Source organism: Dromiciops gliroides, chromosome 2 (assembly GCF_019393635.1).
Source record: "Dromiciops gliroides isolate mDroGli1 chromosome 2, mDroGli1.pri, whole genome shotgun sequence".
In the NCBI taxonomy this organism is placed as follows: Eukaryota; Metazoa; Chordata; class Mammalia; order Microbiotheria; family Microbiotheriidae; genus Dromiciops; species Dromiciops gliroides.
Window position 1 is genome coordinate 234,391,453 of NC_057862.1, and position 24,093 is coordinate 234,415,545.

Below are 24,093 nucleotides of genomic sequence, written 5' to 3' on the forward strand. Positions count from 1 at the left end.
GCAGGGAGACACACATGAGCCCTTCAGAGGCAAGTGGAAAAGGACATGGAGAGAATCACCATATGATTCCTGATCCTCAAACAGGTCCAGGCCCACCACCATCACTTAGAATATAAACCAGGAAGCGTTGTTTGGCACATAGAATATTAGAGCTCCTTGAAATTATCTAGTCTAATAGGCTAGGCACAGGAAACACAGTAGCAAATGACACTAGTAACGTAGTGTTTGATAAACCCAAAGACTCCAGCTTTTGGGATAGGATCTCAGTATTTGACAAAAACTGCTGGGAAAACTGGAAGATAGTATGGCAGAAATTAGGCATAGACCAACATCTTACACCTTATACTAAAATAAGGTCAAAATGGATACATGATTTAGACATAAGAGGTGATACCATAGGTAAATTAGGAGAGAAAGGAATAGTCTACTTTTCAGATCTTTGGAAAGGAGAACAGTTTATGACCAAACAAGAGATAGAGAATATTATGAAATGCAAAATGGATGATTTTGATTACATTAAATTAAAAAGGTTTTGTACAAACAGAAGCAATGCATCCAAAATTAGAAGGGAGGCAGAAATCTGGGAAACAATTTTTATGGCCAGTACTTCTGATAAAGGCCTCATTTCTAAAATATATAGGGAACTAAATTAAATTTATAAGAATCCAAGTCATTCCCCAATTGAGAAATGGTCAAAGGATATGAACAGGCAGTTTTCTGATGAAGAAATCAAAGCTATCTATTCCCATACGAAAAAAATGTTCTAAATCACTATTGATTAGAGAGATGCAAATTAAAACAACTCTGAGGTACCACCTGACACCTATCAGATTGGCTAAAATGACAAAAAAGGAAAATAATAAATGTTGGAGAAGCTGTGGGAAAATTGGAACACTAATGCATTGTTGATAGAGCTGTGAACTGATCCAACCATTCTGGAGAGCAATTTGGAATTATGCCCAAAGGGCTATAAAGCTGTGCATACCCTTTGACCCAGAAATACCACTTTTGGCTCTTTTTCCCAAAAAAGTCATGGAAAAGGGAAAAGGACCCACATGTACAAAAATATTTATAGCTGCTCTTTATGTGGTGGCAAGGAATTGGAAGTTGAAGGGATGCCCATCAATTGGGGAATGGCTGGACAAGTTGTGGTATATGAATGTAATGGAATACTATTGTGTTGTAAGAAGCGATGAGCAGGAGGAGTTCGGAGAAACCTGGAGGGTCTTGCATGGGCTGATGATGAGTGAGATGAGAGGAGCCAGGAGAACATTGTACACAGTATCATCAACATTGAGTGTTGATCTACCGTGGTGGACTAGATTCTTCTCACCAATGGAATGGTGCAGAAGAGTTCCAGGGGACTCATTATGGAAAAGGATCTCCAAATCCAGGGGGAAAAAAAGAACTGTGGAGTATGGCTGCTGATTGAACCATACTGTTTCTTTTGTTTTTGGTGTTGTTGTTTCTCTCTTTTGAGGTTTTTCCTCATTGCTCTGGTTTTTCTCTTATGGCATGACTAGTGCAGAAATATGTTTAATGTTATTATATATATGTGTGTGTATATACATATACATATACATACATATATATACATATATATATATACATATATATATATATGACCTATATTGGATTGCCTGATGTCTGGGGGAGGGGAGAGGGAGGGGAGGGAGGGGGAAAATCTGAAATTGGAGAGCTTGTATAGACAAGGGCTGGGAACTGTCTTTCAATGTAGCTGGAAAAGAATAAAATACTTTTATCAGGAAAAAAAAGAAATTATCTAGTCTAATGCCTTCGTTTTACAGAGAAGGAAACTGAGGCACTGAGAAGTAAAGAGATCAAGGGGTAGAACTGAGCTCTGATCCCTAGACTAGCACATTGCATCAAGTTTCCTCCTCCTCTACTCCAGGTTTCCTGCTATCTGTACTCCACTCATTCTTGAACTCTGAAAATTCCCCATCATGGGTCTTCAAAGGCAAGAACCCTCTGGGGATGAGCTTTGGAAAGGTTTTTTGGTCTTTGGGGAAGATTGAATGGTTTTCCCTTTCAGTGACAGCCTTGGGAGGGGAGGGGAGGGTTAGTCGTGGTACTGCTCCCAGAGGGCATCGCTGCCTGCCAGCAGAGGGGAGAAGGAGGCACCCAAACAAAGCCCGGAGCAGTAGCTGCTGCCAAAAGCCCCCTATCTGGCGGGTTCCCAGCCTGGGGAACAAGGCACTTGATTCCAAAGGAGACAGCTCCCTGAGGGTCTTCAGATCCCAGGATTTCTCTGCCAGTCAGCAGGGGCTCAGGCAATGAGTGAGGAAAGAGATTGAACCAAAGTTGCTCTGCTCTGTCCACTGGGGAACCTTTGTGTCTTTCCCTCTCCGGATTTGGAGATGCCAGTGCTGAGGTCTCTGGTGACTGTCTTTTTGTCTCCTCTTTCAGGCTGAGCTATTCTAAGTTGAAAAAAGTTTCTTAGGGTCACAGGCAGAACTCTGCGGCTCTACTTCAAGGAAAGGCAATCCAAGGTGTCCAATTGACCCTGGAGAGACCTTTTTTCTATCTCCCTTGAAAGACTTTTCTCCTGCTGGTAATGCTGAGTCCTTCCCTTAGCAGACCTGCCTCTAAAAGCATTCCCAAGTCTCACCTGTCTCCAGACCTCAAAGGCTCACTTGTCGCTAAGGCACAAACCCCCAATCATTGCCCTCTCCCCTGGGGCTGACCTAAGTACAACATCATGGTATATAAGAAGTCTTAAGACAACTGGGCTCAAGCCCTAAGTATCCTGTACTCTAAAGCAGGGTTTCTTCAACTTTTTCCACTCTCGACCCCTTTTCACCTGAGAAAATTTTTTTAAATTTTTATTTATTTATTTGCTTATTTGCTTATTCATTCATTCATTTATTTTGCAGGGCAATAAGGGTTAAGTGACTTGCCCAAGGTCACATAGCTAGTGCCAAGTGTCTGAGGCCGCATTTGAACTCAGGTCTTCCTGAATCCAGGGCTGGTGCTCTATCTACTGTACCACCTAGCTGCCCCCTCACCTGAGAAATTTTTGTGCCACCTTGGGTATGTGGGTATATAAAATTGGTATACATAACCTTTTACTGTTGCCAACTTTTTCATGACCCTCAATTCAGTTATGCAGTTTAAGAAGCTAAGGTTTACTCCATATCCAGAAAAAGAACTGTGGAATCAATGCAGATTGAAGCATACTATTTTTACTTTTGTTGTTGCTTTTTTGTTATTGTTCTTGTTTATTCTTTCTTGCGTTTTTTCTTTTTATTCTGATCCTTCTCCTACAACATGACTAATGTAGAAATATATTTAATATGATTGTAATGTATAGCCTATAATCAGATTTCTTGCTGGCCTCAGAAGGGGAGAGGAAGGGGAGGATGGGAGAAAATTTTAGAATTCGAAAAGATATCTTTACACATAATTGGAAAAAAAATTTAAAAATACAATTTAAATTAAAAAGCTAGAGTATAGACCAGGGCTTCTTAAACTTTTTCCACTCATAACCCCTTTTCACCCAAGAAATTTTTACACAGACCTGGGTATGTAGGTATATAAAATAACCTTTTACTGTTACCAAATTTCTCATGACCCCCACATTCAGTTACTCAACTCCATTTGGGGTTATGACCCACAGTTTAAGAAGCTGTGCTCTAAAGCCTCCCCTCAAAGAGACTGGATTTCTCCTAAGTTTTCTCCCCACCCCCTTCCTTGTCTCCACCCACCCCTTCACTCCCCTGCCCCAGATACACAGCATTGATCACTGTTCTTTTAAATAAAGTGGCCCAGCCGGATATCTGAGCTGTTGCCTATTGATTGGGAGCTCAACAACCTTCCTCCCTTTCCTTTGTGCATCTTCATCCCCTTCCACCCCCTCTTCTTCCTTTCCCCTTTACTGCAGGGCCTTTATAAAGCTCCCCTTCTCTCTTCCCAGCACCAGGTAGCTCTTACTGAGAATCCATCTTCAGCATGTCATGAATCTCCAGGGATTTACAGGGGGGAGTCTCCTTTCTCTGTTTCACGCTCTCTCATCCTTTCTTACTCCAATGATCAGTCCTTCTTCCTCACACTCCCAAACTCATTCTCCTTCATTTACACATCCTCCCCTCTTTAACTCTCATCCATACCCTCTTCTCTCCTTTGCAAGAGACCAAAAGTCAGGGGACCTTGGTTCTAATCCTGTCTCTGTCACCAAGAGCTGTGTGACCTGGGGCAAAAATCACCTCTCTGGTAACTCAGTTTTTCCATCTGTAAACCAAAAGACATGATTATCCTTGATGTTCTCTGAGATTACTGGTAGCTCTAAAGTTTTAATCACTGTCCTCTCAAAATCTTTAACCCTTTTTTGTGTCTTGGTGAAACCCATGTACCCCTTCTAAAATAATAATTTGTTGCCTATATTCATAATTGAAAGAAGTGCTACATTTCAGGTAGAGGTAAGTGAAAACAAAGGTGTAATTTTTTCCCATCAAAGTTCAAGAACACCCTGAAATTTTCCATAGACTCATGGAGATGTCCATGAACCCCAGGTTAATAACTCCTGTTATAGTTATGGTAAGGACCAAGAGGCAAGTATATGAAACACCTGGAATTCTTTGAAAGAATTATGCATACAATTCCACCATGGTTGTTTTGTGGGGTGTGTGTGTGTGTGTGTGTGTGTGTGTGTTTAAGGGCAGCTAGGTGGGATAATGAATAAAACACCCAGCCTGGAGTCAGGAAGACTCACCTTCCTGAATTCAAATCTGGCCTCAGACACTTACTAGCTGTGTGACTCTGGACAAGTCACATAACCTTGTTTGCTTCAGTTCCTTGTCTGTAAAATGAGCTGGAGAAGAAAATGGCAAACCACTCCAGTATTTTTGCCAGGAAAACACTAAATGGGGTCACAAAGAGTTGCACATGATTAAAGATAGATAGATAGTGGGGGGGTTTTCAACCAATATCTTTGTCAGGAAAACCCCAAATGGGGTCATAAAGAGTCACATACAACTAAAGATAGATAGTGTTGTGTGTGGGTTTTTTTTTAACCAACGGGTTAAATTATTAAAATAATTAAGTCTGTTGAGTTGAGTGAGCTTGGACATGTCACTTAATTTCTTTGGGCCCGATTTCCCAAACCCATGAAATAAAAATGAACTAGATCTACCCAATAAAGCTGTGTGTGATTTTGTTATTTTTTTTTCTTCTGGCTAGCCCTCTGTTTTTATCTTAAGAGAATGTTCAGATGAGGAATATCCACTACAAATTCAGATTGGTACTTTTTCAGTGACTTATAATCTTAGGCAGTTGCCTAGGCCACAGGAAGTTTAAATGATTTACCCAGAGTCACACAAGCAGTATGGATTAGATATGGAATTTGAACACAGATCTTTCTGATTCCTATACCAGCTCTCAACCCATCATGCCACACTACCTCTCCAAGATGTGTGGAGAAGAAAAAAATGAAATGATAGTTGTGAAAACCTGTTAAAAGTAAAGGTTTCATGTATGTACAATGTCATGGTAGATTCTATGGGGCTGTGGATAGAACACTGGGCCTGTAGGCAAGAATACCTGAATTCACATCCAGCCTCAGACACTGACCAGCTGTGTGATTTCATGCGTAAAATGGAGATAATTATAGCCCCGACCTCCCAGGGTTGTTGTGAGGATCAAAAGAGATGAAAATTGTGAAGTACTTAACATAGTGCCTGGTACTTAGTAAGTGCTACATAAATGGTAGGTATTATTATTATTACTTTAAAAACATGTAACCAACAAAACCAATGCAAACAAGATTAGAAGGAAAGCAAAAAGCTGGGAAACAATTTTTACAGACAGTGTTTCTGATAAAGGTCTCATATCTAAAATATATAGAGGATTGAATCAAATATACAAGAATACAAGGCATTCCCCAGCTGAGAAATGGTCAAAGGATATGAACAGGCAGTTTTCAGATGATGAAATTAAAACTATCTACAGCTATATGAAAAAAATGTTCTCAACCACTACTGATTAGAGATATGCAAATTAAAACTATTCTGAGGTAACACCTCATACATATCCAATTGGCTGATAAGACAAAAAAGGAAAATGATAAATGTTGGAGAAAATGTGAGAAAATTGGAACACTAATGCACTGTTGGTGGAGCTGTGAACTGATCCATCCATTCTGGAGAGCAATTTGGAACCATTGTCCAAAGGGCTATAAAACTGTGCATACCCTTTGACCTAGGAATACCACTATTAGGTCTGTATCCCAAAGAGATCATAGAAAGGGAAAGGGACCCACATGTACAAAAATGCTTATAGCTGCTTTTTTTGTGATAGCAAAAAAATTGGGAATTGGGGAGATGCCCACAATTGGGAAATGACTGAACAAGGTGTGGTATATGAATATAATGGAATATTATTGTGCTGTAAGAAATGATAAGCAGATGGATTTCAGAAAAACATGGAAAGACTTACATGAATTGATGCTGAGTGAAATGAGCAAAACCAAGAGAACATTGTACACAGTACCAACAACATTGTATGATAAGCAACCATGATAGACTTAACTCTTCTCAGCAATGCAATGATCCCAGACAATGCCAAAAAACTTATGGTAGAAAATGCTCTTCACATCCAGAAAAAGAATGATGGAGTCTGAATGTATATTGAAGCATACTATTTTCACTTTTGTTGTTGCCTTTTTGTTATTGATCTTGTTTATTCTTTCTTGCATTTTTTCCTTTTGTTCTGATTAATGTGGAAATATGCTTAACATGATTGTAATGTATAATCTATATCAGATTGCTTGTTGGCCTAGTGAGGGAGAGGGAAAGGAGAGTGGGAGAAAAATTTGGAACTCAAAAAATATCTTTACATGTAATTGAGAAAAATTTTTAATTAAAATTTAAAAATAAATAAAAACATATAATCTAGAAATGATGTATCTCCACCTGCATCACAAGATGGTGATAAGAAGAGATCCCCAGGTTTCCTGCTTTAAATCAAGTAAGCAGGAGAGACTATGACAGGATCTGTGTTGTTTTTTTCCAGGAGCACCTGAAATAATCTCATTCCCCTCTCTTCTTTTTTTCTCTCTTTACCCACCCCACTTCTTTCTTTTTTTAATCATGAAAGTATTTTATTATTTTCTAGTTATATGTAAGAGATAGTTTTCAACATTTGACCCCACTTCTTTCCATACTGTTAGGTAAACTACATTCCCTCCTCACAATGGCAAATTATCTTCTTATTTTCGGTTCCAGCACTGACTTTTCTACCCCTTCCTCATGGCCCCTAAACACACACATTCAGATAGGGAAGGTGGAAGGAATGACCTTGGTGACCTTTGTTGCTTCAGAAGGCTCAAATCCAGAAAACTCACTGGATCTCAAGAGGATAAGATGAGGCAGCTATATAGGGATAGGTAGCATGATGCAGCAGGCAGCACTCAAGCCTTTTTCCATCTCTCCCCTCCTCCTCACCTCCCCCTACCCCCCACACACTCCTGCTTTTTCACATTCCAGAGGGAATCCTAGACCATGAAGCCTTGAAGTCAATCCATAAGAATGTATTTAATTGCCACTGAATTCCCAGAGGTTTACTTTGAATAGAGAAGGGAGAAAAAAGAAAAAAGAAAGAAAGAAAGAAAGAAAGAAAGAAAGAAAGAAAGAAAGAAAGAAAGAAAGAAAGAAAGAAAGAAAGAAAGAAAGAGGAAGAAAGGGAGGAAGGGAGAAAAAGAAAGAAGGAAATAAATAAATAAATAAATAAAAAAGGAACAGAGAAAGAAAGGAAGGAAGGAAGGAAGAAAAAAGGGACTGAGCACTGTTTAAGGAACATGGAGCAAACCAATAAGGGAAGTTGGAGGTAAGATAGAGACAAGAAAAAAAGAATTAAAAAGAGATAGGAAAGAGAAAAGTAGAGGAACAGAAATAAGGAAAGAAATGGGAAAGAGAGAAGGGAGGAAGGAGACAAAAAGGAGAGTTGGAAGAAAAAAGAGCCAAGGGAAAAAGGAGGAGAGGCAGTATCATCTTGGACCAGAAACAGCTAAGCATAGCAGTCTACTTTCTCCAGGATGAGTATCTTTTTCCCTATGGATTGTCAAAGTAAAAGGACCACTTAACATTCCCTGGGCTTAAAGTCAGCCTTCAGTCTGAACAGGAAATGGAGAGTGTAAAGGGGAAAGGACTAACTCAATGTGGTGTAGGGAAAGAACCTTGGACATCCATCACCTGATTCCAATCTCATCATGTTATAGATGAGAAAGGACAGGGATAGGGACTGGACCTGCAGTTTTATTAACATAGAGAACTCAGATGAGGAAACTCCTAACAATTCAGTTTGGAATTTTATCTACAATTTTTAGTCTAAGAAATGCCCTGAGTACTGAGGGGTTAAGCGATTTGTACAGAGGGTCATGCAACTAGTCATAAGTCATACAAAGGCCAAGACTTACTGGTTCTCAGCCCCAATCTCTAACTGCTAGACCACACTGTCTCTCACAGGTTAGGAAACTGAGGCACACAGACAGTAATATTTGAACCCAGGTCTAGTGACATCAGATCCAGTGCTCTTTCTACATTAAGGCATCACCTCAAGGGGGAAAGGGAACTGAAGTGGGGATTGCTTGGAAGCTATATACGATCTAGTCCTAGCATGGGTCAGGATTCTGAAGAGCAATATGGTGACCTTTAATCAAGACCTTAAAACCACATATCCCCAATAACCATCTCTCTGCCTGGAAAAAGGGGAGAAGCCCCTGAATTGTTGGTAGGACTTATCACAGATAATCCTCATGGAGTCAGATGCTGCCTTAAACCTGTATGAGTAGCTCAGAAGTCTTAATTCTACAGTGAAAGGAATTCAAAGAGCTGGGCACAGGGACCTCCCTGGGCCAGGAAGTTTGGAGACTGTAGAGAGGTCAGAGGTCAGCACACAGAAAGTTCCGCCACCCCAGTCCCCACCTCCCCTAGCTTCTTACCTTCCTTCAGCATCCCCACTTTGAGACATTTCATAAAGCGACATGCCTGGCAGGATTTACGCCTCCGTTTTGTGATTTCACATTCATTTGTGGCCGGGCAGCTGTATTCAATGTTCCCTGCAACCAGACATAGAAAGGGTCACTTCTGGTGAGCATCTCGTGGCACAGAACCTGTCCCCTCTGCCCCTCACCTGTGTGGCTGTCCAGAGGGGGTGAGGGTGGAGGGAACCATAGGGGCCCAAGCTGGTAGCTTTCTGCAACCATTTTTCTCAAACATCCCCCTAAGATTTCATGACACCTTAATGGCTCTGGAGCCATCAGTGAGCTGGAGAATCAAAGCTTATTAAATAGCCATGTGTTAAATGTACTGCTCCCGATGGATTTCAGAAAAACCTGGAAAGACTTACACGAACTGATGCTGAGTGAAGTGAGCAGAACCAAGAGAACATTGTACACAGTATCAGCAACACTGTGTGATGATCAACCATGATAGACTTAATTCTTCTCAGCAATACAATGATCCAAGACAATGCCAAAAGACAGGATGAAAAATGCTCTCCACGTTCAGAAAAAGAACTATGGAATCTGAATGCAGACTGAAGCATACTATATGCACTTTGGTTGTTGCTTTTTTGTTATTGTTCTTGTTCCTTCTTGCGTTTTTTTCCCTTTTTGTTCTGATCCTTCTCTTATAGTGGAAATATGTTTAACATGATTGTAATGTATAACAGATATCAGATTACTTGCTGGCTTCGGGAGTGGGAGAGGGGAGGGAGGGTGGAAGAAAAATTTGGAACTCAAAAATCTTTACATGTAATTGGAAAAAAAAAGAAAAAAGAAAATAATTTTAAAAAGAAAAAAAAGTGGGGGCAGCTAGATGGCGCAGTGGTTAAAATGCCGGCCCTGGATTCAGGAGTACCTGAGTTCAAATCCGGCCTCAGACACTTGACACTTACTAGCTGTGTGACCCTGGGCAAGTCACTTCACCCCCATTGCCCCGCAAAAAAAAAAAAAAAAAAGAAGAAAAAAAAGTATCGCTCCCCTTTTCAACAACAGAATTAGGGGCATTTCCTTATAACAACATCATCTGGGTAGGGAGCAGCTGTAGACAAACAGCCTTTGTTGGTTTCAACTCCAGTGCCCTAACTCCTTCAAGGAAGTCACTGAGGGTCTGAATCTTAGCTTCTGTGGCCCCTGAAAGATCCAAGCCTGGTTTTCCTAGCACTTCATGAACTGTCTGCTACGTTCCCAGCCTGGCTCTAGAGCAGCTCTGAACATAAGTGAAAAAACAAACAAACAAATAAATGAATGGTTGAATGGTTGAATGGAGTGCTCAGGGCCACATAACTAACTTCCTTGAAGCTAACTCCCTGGTCTTCCCTGACCTAGTATAGCCTTGTGAGGTGACTGATGTTGAGTCGTTTCAGTCATGTCTGACTTTTTGTGACCCCATTTGGGGTTTTCTTGGGAAAGATGCTGGAGTGGTTTGCCATTTCCTTCTCCAGCTCATTTTACATGTGAGGAAACTGAGGCAAACAGGATTAAGTGACTTGACCAGGCTTACACAGCTAGTAAGTGCCTGAGGCAGGATTTGAACTCAGGAAGTCTTCCTGATTCCCAGCCTTATGCTCTATCCACTGCACTACCTAGCTGCCCCTTGTGAGATGACTGCTCTCTGGAAATTCAGTTTCCTGTCTTTGTCTCCAGCATCTGTCCTCACATTCTTTTTTTTAAATTGTTAATTAATTGATTTATTTAGAATTTCCCCCAATTTACGTTTAAACAAATTTTCATGATTTTTAAAACTCTATGTTCCAAATTCTCTTCCTCCCTCCCGCCCCACTCCCCCATAATAACGCAAGCAATTCAATATAAGTTAAACATGTGCAGTCATGCATAACATTTCCACATTAGTCAGATTGTGAAAGACAACAAAAAAAAACTTTATAAAGAACAAAAAAATTATTCTTCAATCTGTATTCAGATACCATCAGTTCTTTTTCTGTAGATGGGGTGCATTTTTCATAAGTCCTTCCGATAGCATCCTGCTCATCATTTCTTACAGTATAATAGTGTTCCATCCTAATCTCATCTCACAATTTGTTCAGCCTTTCCCCAATAGATGGGCATCACCCTTATTTAAAATTCAACTTTTTTTAAAAATCTTGTTGAGGGTACCAGCCTAGTAGTGGTATTGTTAGGTTGAAGAGAATGCATGGTTTTATAGCCCCTTGGCCATAGTTTCAACTTTCTCTACAGAATGTTTGAATCTGTTTACAACTTTACCAAGAGTGTATTAATGTCTCATTTTCCCCATATCCCCCACAACATTTGTCATTTTCCTCTGCTGTGCTATTATCCAATCTAAAAGGTATGAGGTAGTACCCAGAATTATTTTGACCTGAATCTCTCCAATCAATAGTGAGTTAGAGCATTTTTTTTTCATATGGCTATAGGTGGCTTTGATAATTTCATCTCCCCTTCCTCTCCCCCTTTCCTGCAGGACAAGATATATTACTATACCCAATTGAGTGTGTATGTTATTCCCTCTTTGAGTCAATTCTGATGAGAGTAAGGCTCACTCACTCCCCCACACCTCCCCCATCTTCCCCTCTACTCCATATGCTTTTTCTTGCTTCTTTTATGTGAGAGACTTTACCCCATTCTACCTCTCCATTTCCCTAACTAATTTCAACATGAAGGGAATCTAAGCATAATCAGGAAAGTAAAAACAGATGATATATTCTAAAGGCAAATACAAATGCTCTGGGGGGATTCCATTACTTTGGAGTAACTATGCCATAGAATTAGAGAGCCTCAGAGCTAGACTAGACCCCAGAGATCATCTAGGACAAGGGTTCTTACCTTGGTGTCCACAAACTTTAAAAAAAAGACAAATCGATAACTGTATTCCAATAACATTTGCTTCCTCGCTAATCCTGCATGTTTTATTTTATGCATCTAAAAACAACATTCTGAGAAAGGGTCCACAGGCTTCTCCAACTGCCAAAAGGGTCCGTGATACACGAAAGGTTCAGAATCCTTGATCTAGTTCAGTGATTTCCATTTGGAAGTTAGAGACAATGGTCCAAGGGGTTCATGCTAAAAATTTAATGGGACCTTAAGAAGTAATTGCAGCCTATTATGAATAGCATATTATAGTACCCCGGAGGCTCGCAACACATTTTATTTATTTTCTCAAAAGGGGTTCAAGGAACAAAACCCATTGATCTTAGACCAATCTACTCCTGAACAAAAATCTACTTTACAATAGCCCTGACACAAAAGCATCTAGCAGCAGTCCTGAAAACCTTCAGTAATGCGGAATTCACTCCTCTCCAAAGAAGCCCATTCTATTTTAGGGAAACTTTGCTGGTCCCTGCTCCCATTCGTATCTGCCCCCTTCATCCTCACCAACACTCATTAGCCCATCTAACCGAGTTAGGACTATATAGCAATAAAATTAAGAAAATGTCACAACCAGGATACTCAGTGCAGAGAGATCCTGAGATCTAACTTGACCACAAAGTCTAGTTATCCCTTCCACATCACAGGGGTTAGGGGCACATCACTCCCACGATCTGGAAAATCCATGTATAATTTTTTTTTGCCCTCCCTTTGTAGCAGAGAAGAAGTCTGAATTATTATGGTATCAAAAGATAAAATATATTGATATTATACAATACTATCCATCTATTTTATGCATTTTTGAATTTCTAAACTTTTTCAGTATCATCTGCTGGCCTTTGCCTGTCATCTGTGACTTCCACAAAACTCCCCCCAAATTCTTATTTAATTTCTTATGCCAACCCATGATGATGTTGAAGGGATAATGGCTCTGAATGACTCCAAATGGAGGTTTGTAACCTTAATTAAATTCTAGGAGTAGTGGGAAGAGGGGGAAGTAACTTCCACAGTAACAGCTTCTAGGTGGCAAAGTGGATAGAACTGAGTTCAAATCCCATTTCAAACACATACCAGCAGTGTGACCTTAGTCAAGTCATTTAACTTCTGTCTGCCCTATTTTCTTCATATGTAAAATGGGGATAATAATAACCCCTTCCTCCCAGGGTTGTTGTGAGGATCAAATGAGATCCTATTTGCATAGCTTTATGTATATGCTATTTGTAGTTCATAGTAGCATCACCTACTCCACAAGACTTTGGTGAGATTCAAATGAGACAATGTATGTGAATTATTAAATAAAGGTCAGCTACTATGAAGAGCACTTAGATTGCCTTGCGACATCTCTTGTTATGGTTATATCTTACATCGTTACCTAATTCTTATGGGAATGGTACAACCAAAAGGATGCTGCTCACCTGAGCATTAGAAAGACTGGGATCTAATCCTGGCTCTGCCATCACTGCTGAATTAATGTGTTTGCCAGCTGCAGATAAAAACAAAACCCACCATGGGAGACTGGTGGCTGTGGGTGAGTCTGTTGGCCAGGGTTCCCACCGTCACTAAAGACTACTGGGATCTCAGAATCTTATAATTAAGAAGGGCCTCAGTGATCATTTGGGTCAAGCCCAATCCAAATTTTGAAACCCATATACAACCCCTCTGATCATCCTCTCCTACTCATACACTGGGGACAGGGAGCTCACTACCACCCCATCCCATTAGCTGTAGGGGTGAGTCAAGATCTGCCTCTCTGTAACTTCCACAGACTATTCCTAGTTCTTCCCTCTGAGGCCAGATCTAATCCTTTGACCCTTTCAATAAGTATTCTCTTCTAGGGGGCAGCTAGGTGGCACAGTGGATAAAGCACCAGCCCTGGATTCAGGAGGACCTGAGTGCAAATCCAGCCTCAGACACTTGACACTTTCTAGCTGTGTGACCCTGGGCAAGTCATTTAGCCCTCATTGCACCGCCAGAAAAAAAAAAAAGAATATTCTCTTCTACAGGCTCGACACCCTCAATTCCTTCAATAGTCACAGGGCATAATTTTGGATCCTCAAAATTTTTTTTTGCCTTGTTCTAGGTGCTTTCCAGTTTGTCAGTTCTAAAATGAGGTGTCCAGAACTGAACAGAATATTCCAGATGTGGCCTGCTCAAGTGAGGAAACACCTTGGACTTCACTGTTTTTTTCTCATTCTAAGCATGATGCTTCTATCGATTAGAACCCATTAGTTTCCTGGGACCAACCTCCTGAGAGCAGGTAGAAAGAGGGTGGGCAGCAACAACCTAAGTAAAGTTCTTGGTCCTTCAGAGTTCAGACTGGGAATGGGGGTGGGGGTAGAGGAAGGGGAAGGTCCTGATTTTATTTGTTTATTTATTTATTTATTTATGTCCCTTTCAATTTATTTTATGGGCCTGGCGGCTGGCTGCCAGCAAAGCCGGCTGGTAGCTTCGTCTTGTAATTTCGGTAAGTGCCCCATGATAAAGTGATGAGATTACCTCATCAGAATTCCAGCAGTCTCTCAGGGGCAGCCGGTCACACGTCTTGTTCCATATCCCTGTATGCTAAGAAAGGGGATGATGGGGAGAGCTTCAGGGCTGGGAATAAGGCTTCAGAAAGTGCTGATGGACAGGGGTAGGGGGAGTTGGAGGGTTTCAGAGGTTGCAGGGTCCTTGCCAGGGTTACATTACATTCATGGGCAGGGTGGCTATATGTCAAGGGTTACCTAAGCATGTATAAACCAGGCTGGGCAAGACAGCTACATATTTTTAGCTGTGACATTTTGAAGAAGGAGTCCACAGTTTGAGATTTTTAAAAATGCATTGGGACCTACCATTGGCTTCACCTCAGACCTCTGGGGTGCAATGAGAAGGCACAGAACCAGGTCTGGACTTGTATTTTAGTGTCCTCAATTACGATTGGAATCCACTCTAAAAAATATACTTCTGGGGAGAAGCTATGTGGTGCAGTGGATAGAGAACCGGTCCTGGAGTCAGGAGTACCTAAGTTCAAATCTGGCCTCAGACACTTAACACTTACTAGCTGTGTGACCCTGGGCAAGTCACTTAACCCCAATTGCCTCACTAAAAAATTAAATTAAATTAAATTAAATTAAAATATATATATACTTCTGGGACTTATCTTATTGTAGTGGAGACCATCCCGTGGAACATGGATAAGACTGGGCCTATGCCCTGGCTCCATTTCCCCTCATTGTACTCTAGCTAAACTGGACTGTTCATCTTCTAAAATTAGTCTTTGGGGGCAGCTAAGTGGCACAGTGGATAAAGCACCTGCCCTGGATTCAAGAAAACCTGAGTTCAAATCCGATCTCAGACACTTGACACTTACTAGCTTTGTGATGCTGGGTAAGTCACTTAACCCTCATTGCCCCACCAAAACAAAACAAAATAAAACAAACAAAAAAATAAAAACAAATAAAATTAGTCTTTGTTTTCCAACCTTTATGTCTTTTTTGATTCTGTATCCTACTCCCAAAATACCCCTCCTTCACATCTTCTTGCTAGATTTAGTGTCAAAAGGCCCACATTTATATCCTGACTCTGCTTATCAACTGTGTGACCTTAGGTAAGTGACTCAGTTTCCTCATCTATAAAAATGAGGGAATCAGACTAGATTGCTTCTAAAGTACTTCTGGCTAAGAATCTATGATGCTAATAAATTGTTACCATGCTTCAGGGTTTGCCACCTCCTTCATGAACTCCTAGCCAAAAATATTCTACTGCTATGAACTGTCATGGTACAGAGTGGGCCAAAAATCACTAAGAGGTCAAATGTTTTAATAATTTCTTGAAAATTAATTTTTCTTTATTTTGCCATTTATGAGATTTTATTTTTCACACATAATGTAAATTCACTTCCTATATATACTGTATATGATGCTATGTTGTTGTAAATTTAAAACAAAAAATAAAAGTTATTAAATATTCTTGACTTTTGGCCCATCCTGTACTTCTGAATTTATTGAGCCCCATTTCATTTGATAATTATTTGTATATTTCTTATTACCTCTACTTGCTTGTCAGCTCCTTGAAGGCAGGAATTATGTGTTATTCACTTTTATATCTCCCCAGGGCAGCTAGGTGGTTTAAGTAGATAGAGTGCCTAGTCTGGAGTCAAGAAGACTCATCACAGGAAGATGCATCTTTGTGAGTTCAAATCCTTCCTCAGACACTTACTAGCTGTGTGATCCTGGGCAAGTCATTTGACCATGTTTGCCTCAGTTTCCTCCTCTGTAAAATGAGCTGGAAAAGGAAATGCAAACCACTCTAGTATTTTTGCCAAGAAAACCCCAAATGGTGTCATGAAGAGTTAGACATGACAGAAAGAACTGAACAACTAACAGGGCTTTGAACTTGGTAGTGGCTAGATAAACTTAGGAATGAATGGTTTAATGGCTGAGTCTTCATGAGGATTTGATACCTCCTCACTACCCACCATGAGATCCCCAGATTTGCCATCATCATCTTGGACTGAACTAATGAAGAAGACTCATCTTTCAATGATTATCTTCAACAGCTAACAATGAACATGCTTGGGACTATGACCTTTGTTAGATGCAATGAATTATGGGAATGGAATGGGGAGCCTGTTGTCTCAAAGACAGGATAGGCAGATCTCAAAACCATTATGGGAGGCAAGGAGTTAAATAAATTTTCAGGTGTCAAGGACCAGGTTGGGGGGAGCCAATTGTGGGTAGCAGCTGGCACAGACACAAAAATGGGCCTCTCTAGTTTTAAAAATAACCCTACTATTGTCAGGGTTATCATTTAGAAATGTAAAGTATTATTCACACTTATTCTCAAGGAATAGTCTCCACAAAGTCCTTCTCTAATGTGGAGGTGACCCTGGGTTGCCAAAGGTTATGCCAACTGAGGAAAAGCTTGGACAGGTTGTACTACGCTGGGTGAGGTTTTGAGTGTGATCCTAGCAACAGACTCTGCTTTCCAAGGACCAGGTGGCCTCAATTGATCAAAGCTCACCAGTAAAGTGGCCCTTTGGTGATTTTTTTTTACCATAGCAACCCATGAAACATCAAAAAGCACAAAATTGTCCATAGCCATGCATGGAGGCTTTTTCCTATGGTGGTGGCACCCCAGTGGTGAAAAGATGCTAGGGCAGTAGTGGTTACTAAGAATCACAAATTTTAGGCCATCTATAAACATTAATTAAATTAATTAATTATAATGGGATAGCTAGATGACACAGTGGTTAGAGTGCTAGGCCTGAGTCAGGAAGACTCATCTTCCTGAGCCCAAATCTGGTCTCAGACACTAGCTGTGTGACCCTAGGCAAGTCATTTAACCCAGTTGGTCTCAGTTTCCTCATCTATAAAATAAGCTGGAGAAAGAAATGGCAAACCTTTCCAGTATCTTTGCCAAAAAAACCTCAAATGAGGTCAGAAAGAGTCAGACATGACTGAAAACAACTTAATAAAAATTAAAATCATTAATTTAGCTGTTGATACTCTAAATGTGAGATCCTTGTCCAGGGACCAATGAATGGACACTCCTACAGGAAGAGAATATATTTATCTTGACATTCTCACTATAACAACAACAATAATAGCATTTTTATATAGTGTGTTAAAGTTTGCAAAACACTTCACAAATATTACCTTCTTTGATCCTCACAACAACCCTAGGAGGTAGGTGCTATTTTACAGATAAGGAAAACGGGGTAGATAAAGGTGAAGTGACTTGCCCAGGGTCACATAGCTAGTAAGTGTCTGAGGGAGGTCAGATCTGAACTCAGGTCTTCTTGACTGGAGATTTAGCGCTCCATTTATTATATCACCTAACCACCTCTCAGGAGCTATAAATAAAACTGGAAGAAAAAAGAGAGTTGCAACTCAAGGGACAGATGGCTCACAAGATCCTGAAGAGAACTGGAAAAGTTCATTGCATTCAAAGGCATCAAGAACCATTTCAACTATAGTCCATCCAATATTCTTATTATAGATGATAATGGGTTGATTGCATCAAACATTGCAGAGCCTCCTAAGTGACATCTGTAATCATTCAATAGAGTTCAATCTAACTGTACATACTGGGAGAGTGCATGCCCTTTGATGCATACAGCTGAGTCCTAATAAATGTAAATAATGAATTCCCTGAAGTGGCCACATTATTCCCATGGCATATTTCAATACTTAACATATAGTAGGCACTTAATAAATGCTTTTCTAAAAATGGCTGCAGTCAGGAGTTGCTAGACACTCACAGACGCTAATGAGTCATTCATTCATTCATTCACTCAGTCTTTTCATTCATTCATTGTCTGTAACTCATTCATTCATTCTTCCCTATGTCCATTGGTATTCATTGATTCGTTCATCCCGCTAGCTCCTAATTAGCATATTTTCATTTGTACCAGCCAGTCAGCCAACAAACAGCTGTTGGCCATCCAAGATGCTTTGCATTTAACCCTAGGTGCTATAGTTCTCTCTGCCCCACTAACTACCTATGTAGGGCAGGTAGATAGTGTATTGGGTAAGTGTTGGACTTGGATTCAGGAATACCTGAGTTCAAATATCCTGACACTTATCAGTTATGTGACCCTAGGAAAGTCACCTGTGTGTGTGTCTGTCTGTCTGTCTCTCACTCTCTCTGTCTCTGTGTTTCCTCATCTGTAAAATGGTGATAATAATCATACCTATGTCCCAGGGCTGTTCTGAGGACTAAATGACATAACAAAAATAAAGCACTTTACAAACCTTAAAGTGCTTTATAAATGCCAACCATCATCATTATTATAATGAATTGATTAATATGTTCTATTACTAGAGGAGTGTGTTCTCTGCCATTGGTCTGTGGACAAAGATCTCACAGGTAGAATATGGAAATGATAGTTTTTATTATTACTATAATTAAAATTGTTGTATAATTATAATCATTACATTTTCTTTCCTTCTTCAACTTAATCTTTTCCCTCCTCTCTCTCAGCCCTGACTCTCATCACTTCTATGGGCTAGGCCTTTTCCTTCTTTCTAGGAATGCCTAGATCCTTTCAAAGCCCTATAAACCTAATTAACCCAACTTCGAATAGAACTATCCTAGAGGTCAGTCAAAACAACTTGATTAATCCTAGCTTTAAGGCAGTTAGGTGGCACAGTGGATAGAATGCTGGATCTCAAGTCAGAAAGACTCATCTTCCTGAATTCAAATCTGGTCTCAGATACTTACTAGCTGTGTGACTTTGGGCAAATCACTTAAACCTGTTTTTCTCAGTTTCCTCATCTGCACAATGGGCATAATAATAGCACCTACCTCACATGGTTTTTGTGAAAATGAGATCATTTTTATAAAGTGCTTAGCACAGTGCCTGGCATATAGTAGGTTCTATACAAATAATTACTTCCTACCCCTTCCCTGCTACCAACTTCTCTGGCTTCAGCTAACTGCACTGCAAAATTATAGGGTTAGCCCAGCACATAACCTCTGAAGCACCTTTTAGCTCTAAATCTATGAAATTATCTACGTGTCCTTGGACAAATCACTGCTCCTTTGAGGGCCTCGGTTTCCTCATATATAGAATGAAGAATTGGGCTAGATCAGGGATTCTTAAGCTGAAGTCTGTAAATTAGGGTTTTTAAAAAAATATTTTGATAATGACATTTCAATATAATTGTTTTCCTTGGTAAGCCTATAGGTTTGGTTTTGTGTATTTAAAAAACATCATTCTGAGAAGGGGTCCATGGACTTCATGAGACTTCCAAAGGGGATAATTATATATACACATATATATCTATATCTATACGTGTATATATACACATATATATATGTGTGTGTGTGTGTGTGTATAATGTATCACACATATATATGTGTGTATATAATTATATTTAATAGTAATAGTCATCATCATCATTGTTATAGAATTTAGATAGCATTTTAAGGCTTGTAAAGTACCTTAACATTTTTTTTAAAACACTAAGAACCCATGGATTTTCTAGATCCAGTGTTTCGCATTTGTGACCTCCCCTCAATTCCCCAAGAGCTTTCTGGGACATAAGCATATATGCTTAGATAGCTCTTAGGGAAGCCATGAGGGGACAGTTGGCAATGAAGTGACTCTTGGATTACAGCATTTCCCAAAGAGATCAAGAAAAGCAGATGGAAATCAGCTCCAACAATCCCATCCTCTCCCGGTGCCAGACACCACCCTTGTGCCTCTCTGGTGTCTGCCTGTTTTGGAAAGGTTTTATCTCTAAATGCCCATGTGTGTCACTGAACTCATCTCCCCTTGGATCAGCCAATGTTTTCCAGGACAAAAGGCCTTGGAATAGATCCAGAACAACTTGGATCTAGACAAGCACCAGCCAAGCAGACCCCGTTTCTGATAACTGATCAATCACCTCCTGCCATTGCTTCTCCTCGGGGGAATATTCGTTCAGTCTCATATCTGGGCTCGAAGTGAAAAACAAAAGCATTTTAAAGGTCTCGCCTCTGCTTCCCTCCCTCCCTCCCTCCCACCACAACTCTGCCCTCTCTTTCCTTTCTCTGTAAATAAAAGACATTGAAGACATATTTGACTCCTCGTGAGCTGGTGGCCTACCAGTTCAGTGCATGTTAGGTCAGTGTGAACCTCATTTCCTTCCTTTTTTCCTTTTTCCTTCTTCCTAAGGCTGGATAGAACCCCCAAAGCAGGCTGATGCCATCTCCAGGTCCAATTCCCACTTGTATATGGACATTCAATTCAACTGAATCCAACAATACCTACTGTGTAAAGCATCATCAAAACTTTCCTTGCTTTGATAATATACGTCCATTTTGCTTCCGGTTTCAACGGGCACAGACACAACTGATCAGTATCCCTCTCAAAAAAAGCTTTTCAAATAAATCCTTGATGATGTTTAACAAAACCAACTCTGAACCTGCTTCTCTAGCTTTTAAAAGAATAAGTTTCTGTAACCTTTCCTCATCTGCATTTGTCACACTAGTCTATCTCACTGTACTTCACACATTTGCTCCTAAATGTTGCTTGTAAATCTTTTTTATTAGTAAATTCAGTCCTATTTTAAGTGTACTAAGGAGCTAGTACTCTTTTTCCTTAAGAGATCTGATTGTGAATCCCTTTGTAAAGCAAATAAATTATCTTCTGATTCATCTATAATAAACATCCAGATTTCTAAATTATGTATTTCTTAAAGACCTCTAGATTTAAAGTTGAGAGGGCCTTCAGATATATAGTCTATCACCACCACCCCTGCCTTTATTTTACTGTCAGTCAACATATATTAAGTACATGCTACATGTCAGGCACTATGCTAAGCACTGAGGATACCAAAAAAAGGTAAAAATATGGTCCCTGCCCTCAAGGAGCTCATATTTTAGTGGGGGAGACAATGTGTCCCCCACACAAATTATAAGATATACACAGTATAAATGGAGGTAATCCTAGAGAGAAGACAGTAATGCTGAGGCAGGGAAGGGGGAGACAAATGGAGAGGGGGGAAAGGGCAGAAGAAAAAGTAAGAATGCAAAAAAGAAAGAGGAAGAGGAGAGGGGTGGAAAAGAAAGAGAGGGAAAAGAGAGAAGAGAGGAAAGAAGAGAGAGAGGGGAGAGAGAGAGAGAGAGAGAGAGAGGGAGAGGGAGAGAGAGAGAGAGAGAGAGAGAGAGAGAGAGAGAGAGAGAGAGAGAGAGAGAGAGAGCGCAAGAGAAAGAAAGTGGGGGGGGGAGTGGGAAATATGCTAAGTCTTGAAAAAAACCAAGGGAATCCTTGAAAGCAGAGGACAGAATGGGGAACAGCTAGTGAAAAGGTATGGTGTAGAGATATGGTGTCATCTGTGAGGAACAGCAAGTGTCAATGGATCTTAGAGTACAGGTAGGGGAGAAAGGTAAGAGACTGCAAAGGCAGGAAGGGGTCAGATTGTCAAGGACTTTAAAAGCCAAACAAAGAATTTTGCATTCAATTCTGGAAGCAATAGGGAGCCATTAGAGTAAGGAAATAATATAAGGAAAATTACTTTGGCATTGAAATAAAGGAAGGATTGGAGCTGGGAAAGGTAGACACACCAGAAATAGTCCAGGTGTGAGGTGATGAGGGTCTTCATAGATGCAGGTCAGAGGAGAGATGGAGACATTTACAAGAGATGTTGCAGAGGGGAAAATGACAAACTTTGGCAAAAGATTGGATATGGGGCAAGGGAGACAAGTGTGAGTGAAGAGTTGAGGATGATGCTAAGGTTCTGAGGCTGGGTTGGCTGGGAGGATGTCAGTCCCCTCAACAGTAATAAAAAGGTTCAAAAGAGAGGGACAATCCCAAAGAGGTTAATCAACTTTCTAAGGTCACAATGTAGTAAGAAGCGGAGTTAGTGTCCTCTGATTCCCATTCCAGCCCTCTTTACGCTGACATTTGATGCTTCCTTTCTTTTCTTCTCTAATTTCTCCACATCCTTTAAAAGTGTAATGATTCAAACAAGACACGATCATCTCCTATGGATCCGATGACTGCAATGCCATACCAGCAGGATTCCTTCCCAGCACCTGCAATTCAGTCTCCTGTAAGTATCTCCCTATGGCACGATGAGATGATATCGGTCACATGGTACTTGACTGCTATCAATCTTTGACTTGACTACTACTAACATCTTTGGCTAATATTAAAACTCTGACCCTCTTAGGCGAGTCTTTACTTTCTCCATCTTTCTCCTTCCTCAAATGATCATGTCAAGTTTTTGTCTCTCAGTCTATGCTGTTACCCTTATGCTTGCTGGATTTCTTGTTTTCATAGGAATTCCTTTCTAATTTAGCAGGCCACTTTGGGTTTTATTTTCTCTACTTTAGAGTTTTAACAACTCCAACAAATGTATGTTACCTACAGATATGATGGACCATATTCTCAATTCCTTCATCATCAAAAAGATAAGCCTTCAGGCTGGTTTCTGAAGACCTCTCTCTATTCTATTTTAATTTCTATTCTAGTTCCATTTTATTTCAATTTCAATTTCTATTCTATTTTAATTTCAACATCATAAACTGAGATTACTGCAAGATATAGAATCATAGATGTTATAGACTAAGTCTAGATGGGTACCTGAAGAAATCTGCATGTTATCAAATGGGCCCCATCCACATATGAAGAACCATTTAGAGAAGAGCTTCTTAACCTGGGTTCTGTGAACTTCGTTTTTTGTTGTTGTTGTTGTTGGGTTTTTTTTGGGGGGGGGGTGAGGCAATTGGGGTTAAGTGACTTGCCCAGGGTCACACAGCTAGTAAGTGTCAAGTGTCTGAGGTAAAATTTGAACTCAGGTCCTCTTGACTCCAGAGCTGGTACTCTATTCACTACACCACCTAGCTGCCCCTTAACTTGGTTTTTTAAAATATTTTGATAATTATTTCAATATAATTAGTCAACCAATAGTTAATCAATAAGCATTTATTAAGCACTTACTCTGTATCAGGCACTGTGCTAAGCGTTTGGGAATACAAAGAAAGGCAAAGGACAATCCATGTCCTTGAGGAGTTCACAATCCAGTTGTCCTTGCGATCCAGTCTGTTTTATTTTATGCATTTGAAAATATTCTGAGGAGTTCATGGACTTCACCAGATTGTCACTGTGCAGTGGTGCAGTGTTTCTCTCTCTCTCTCTCTCTCTCTCTCTCTCTCTCTCTCTCTCTCTCTCTCTCTCTCTCTCTCTCTCTCTCACACACACACACACACACACACACACACACACACACACACGTTAAGAACCATTGCTTTGGAGCTATTAAAAGTCATTGACTATTAGTTCTAATCTGAGTTAAGTAGAAGGAATCCCATTTACTGCTTTTACAAGTTCTGAAAACTTTGTTTGCAAAGCCTGAATATCTTGTGAGTACACTTTTTTTTGGTGAGGCAATTGGGGTTAAGTGACTTGCCCAGAGATCACATAGCTAGTAAGTGTCAAGTGTCTGAGACTGGATTTGAACTCAGGTCCTCTTGAATCCAGGGCCAGTGTTCTATCCACTGTACCACCTAGCTGTTCCTTGTGAGTACATTTTAATAGGCTTATTATTTATTGGACTTAATGAAAGTTAAAGGAGTGACATTTACTTCTTTTGGTTATGGGTGATGCTAATGGCTCTCTGAAATTGGGCAGATTCCATCAGGCTATTTGCAGCCCCATACACTGGCCTTTGACATGTAGCTTTTGTGCATTCCAAGGGCCAGTGTCTTCAGCTACTCCCTGGTGTCAGTGTTTTATTTGAAGTTCACTCTTGGAATATGTGTAT

General features: G+C 40.2%; 1 protein-coding gene across 1 annotated transcript in view; it reads right to left on the reverse strand.

Moving 5' to 3' along the window:
- The window catches only part of ESRRB (estrogen related receptor beta), a 153,556-nt gene that overhangs the window by 50,699 nt on the left and 78,764 nt on the right, over positions 1-24,093 (reverse strand). The window contains exon 3 of the mRNA XM_043987574.1: positions 8,954-9,070. Coding sequence (XP_043843509.1) covers positions 8,954-9,070 — 117 coding nt within the window. The remainder of the gene's footprint in view (positions 1-8,953; positions 9,071-24,093) is intronic.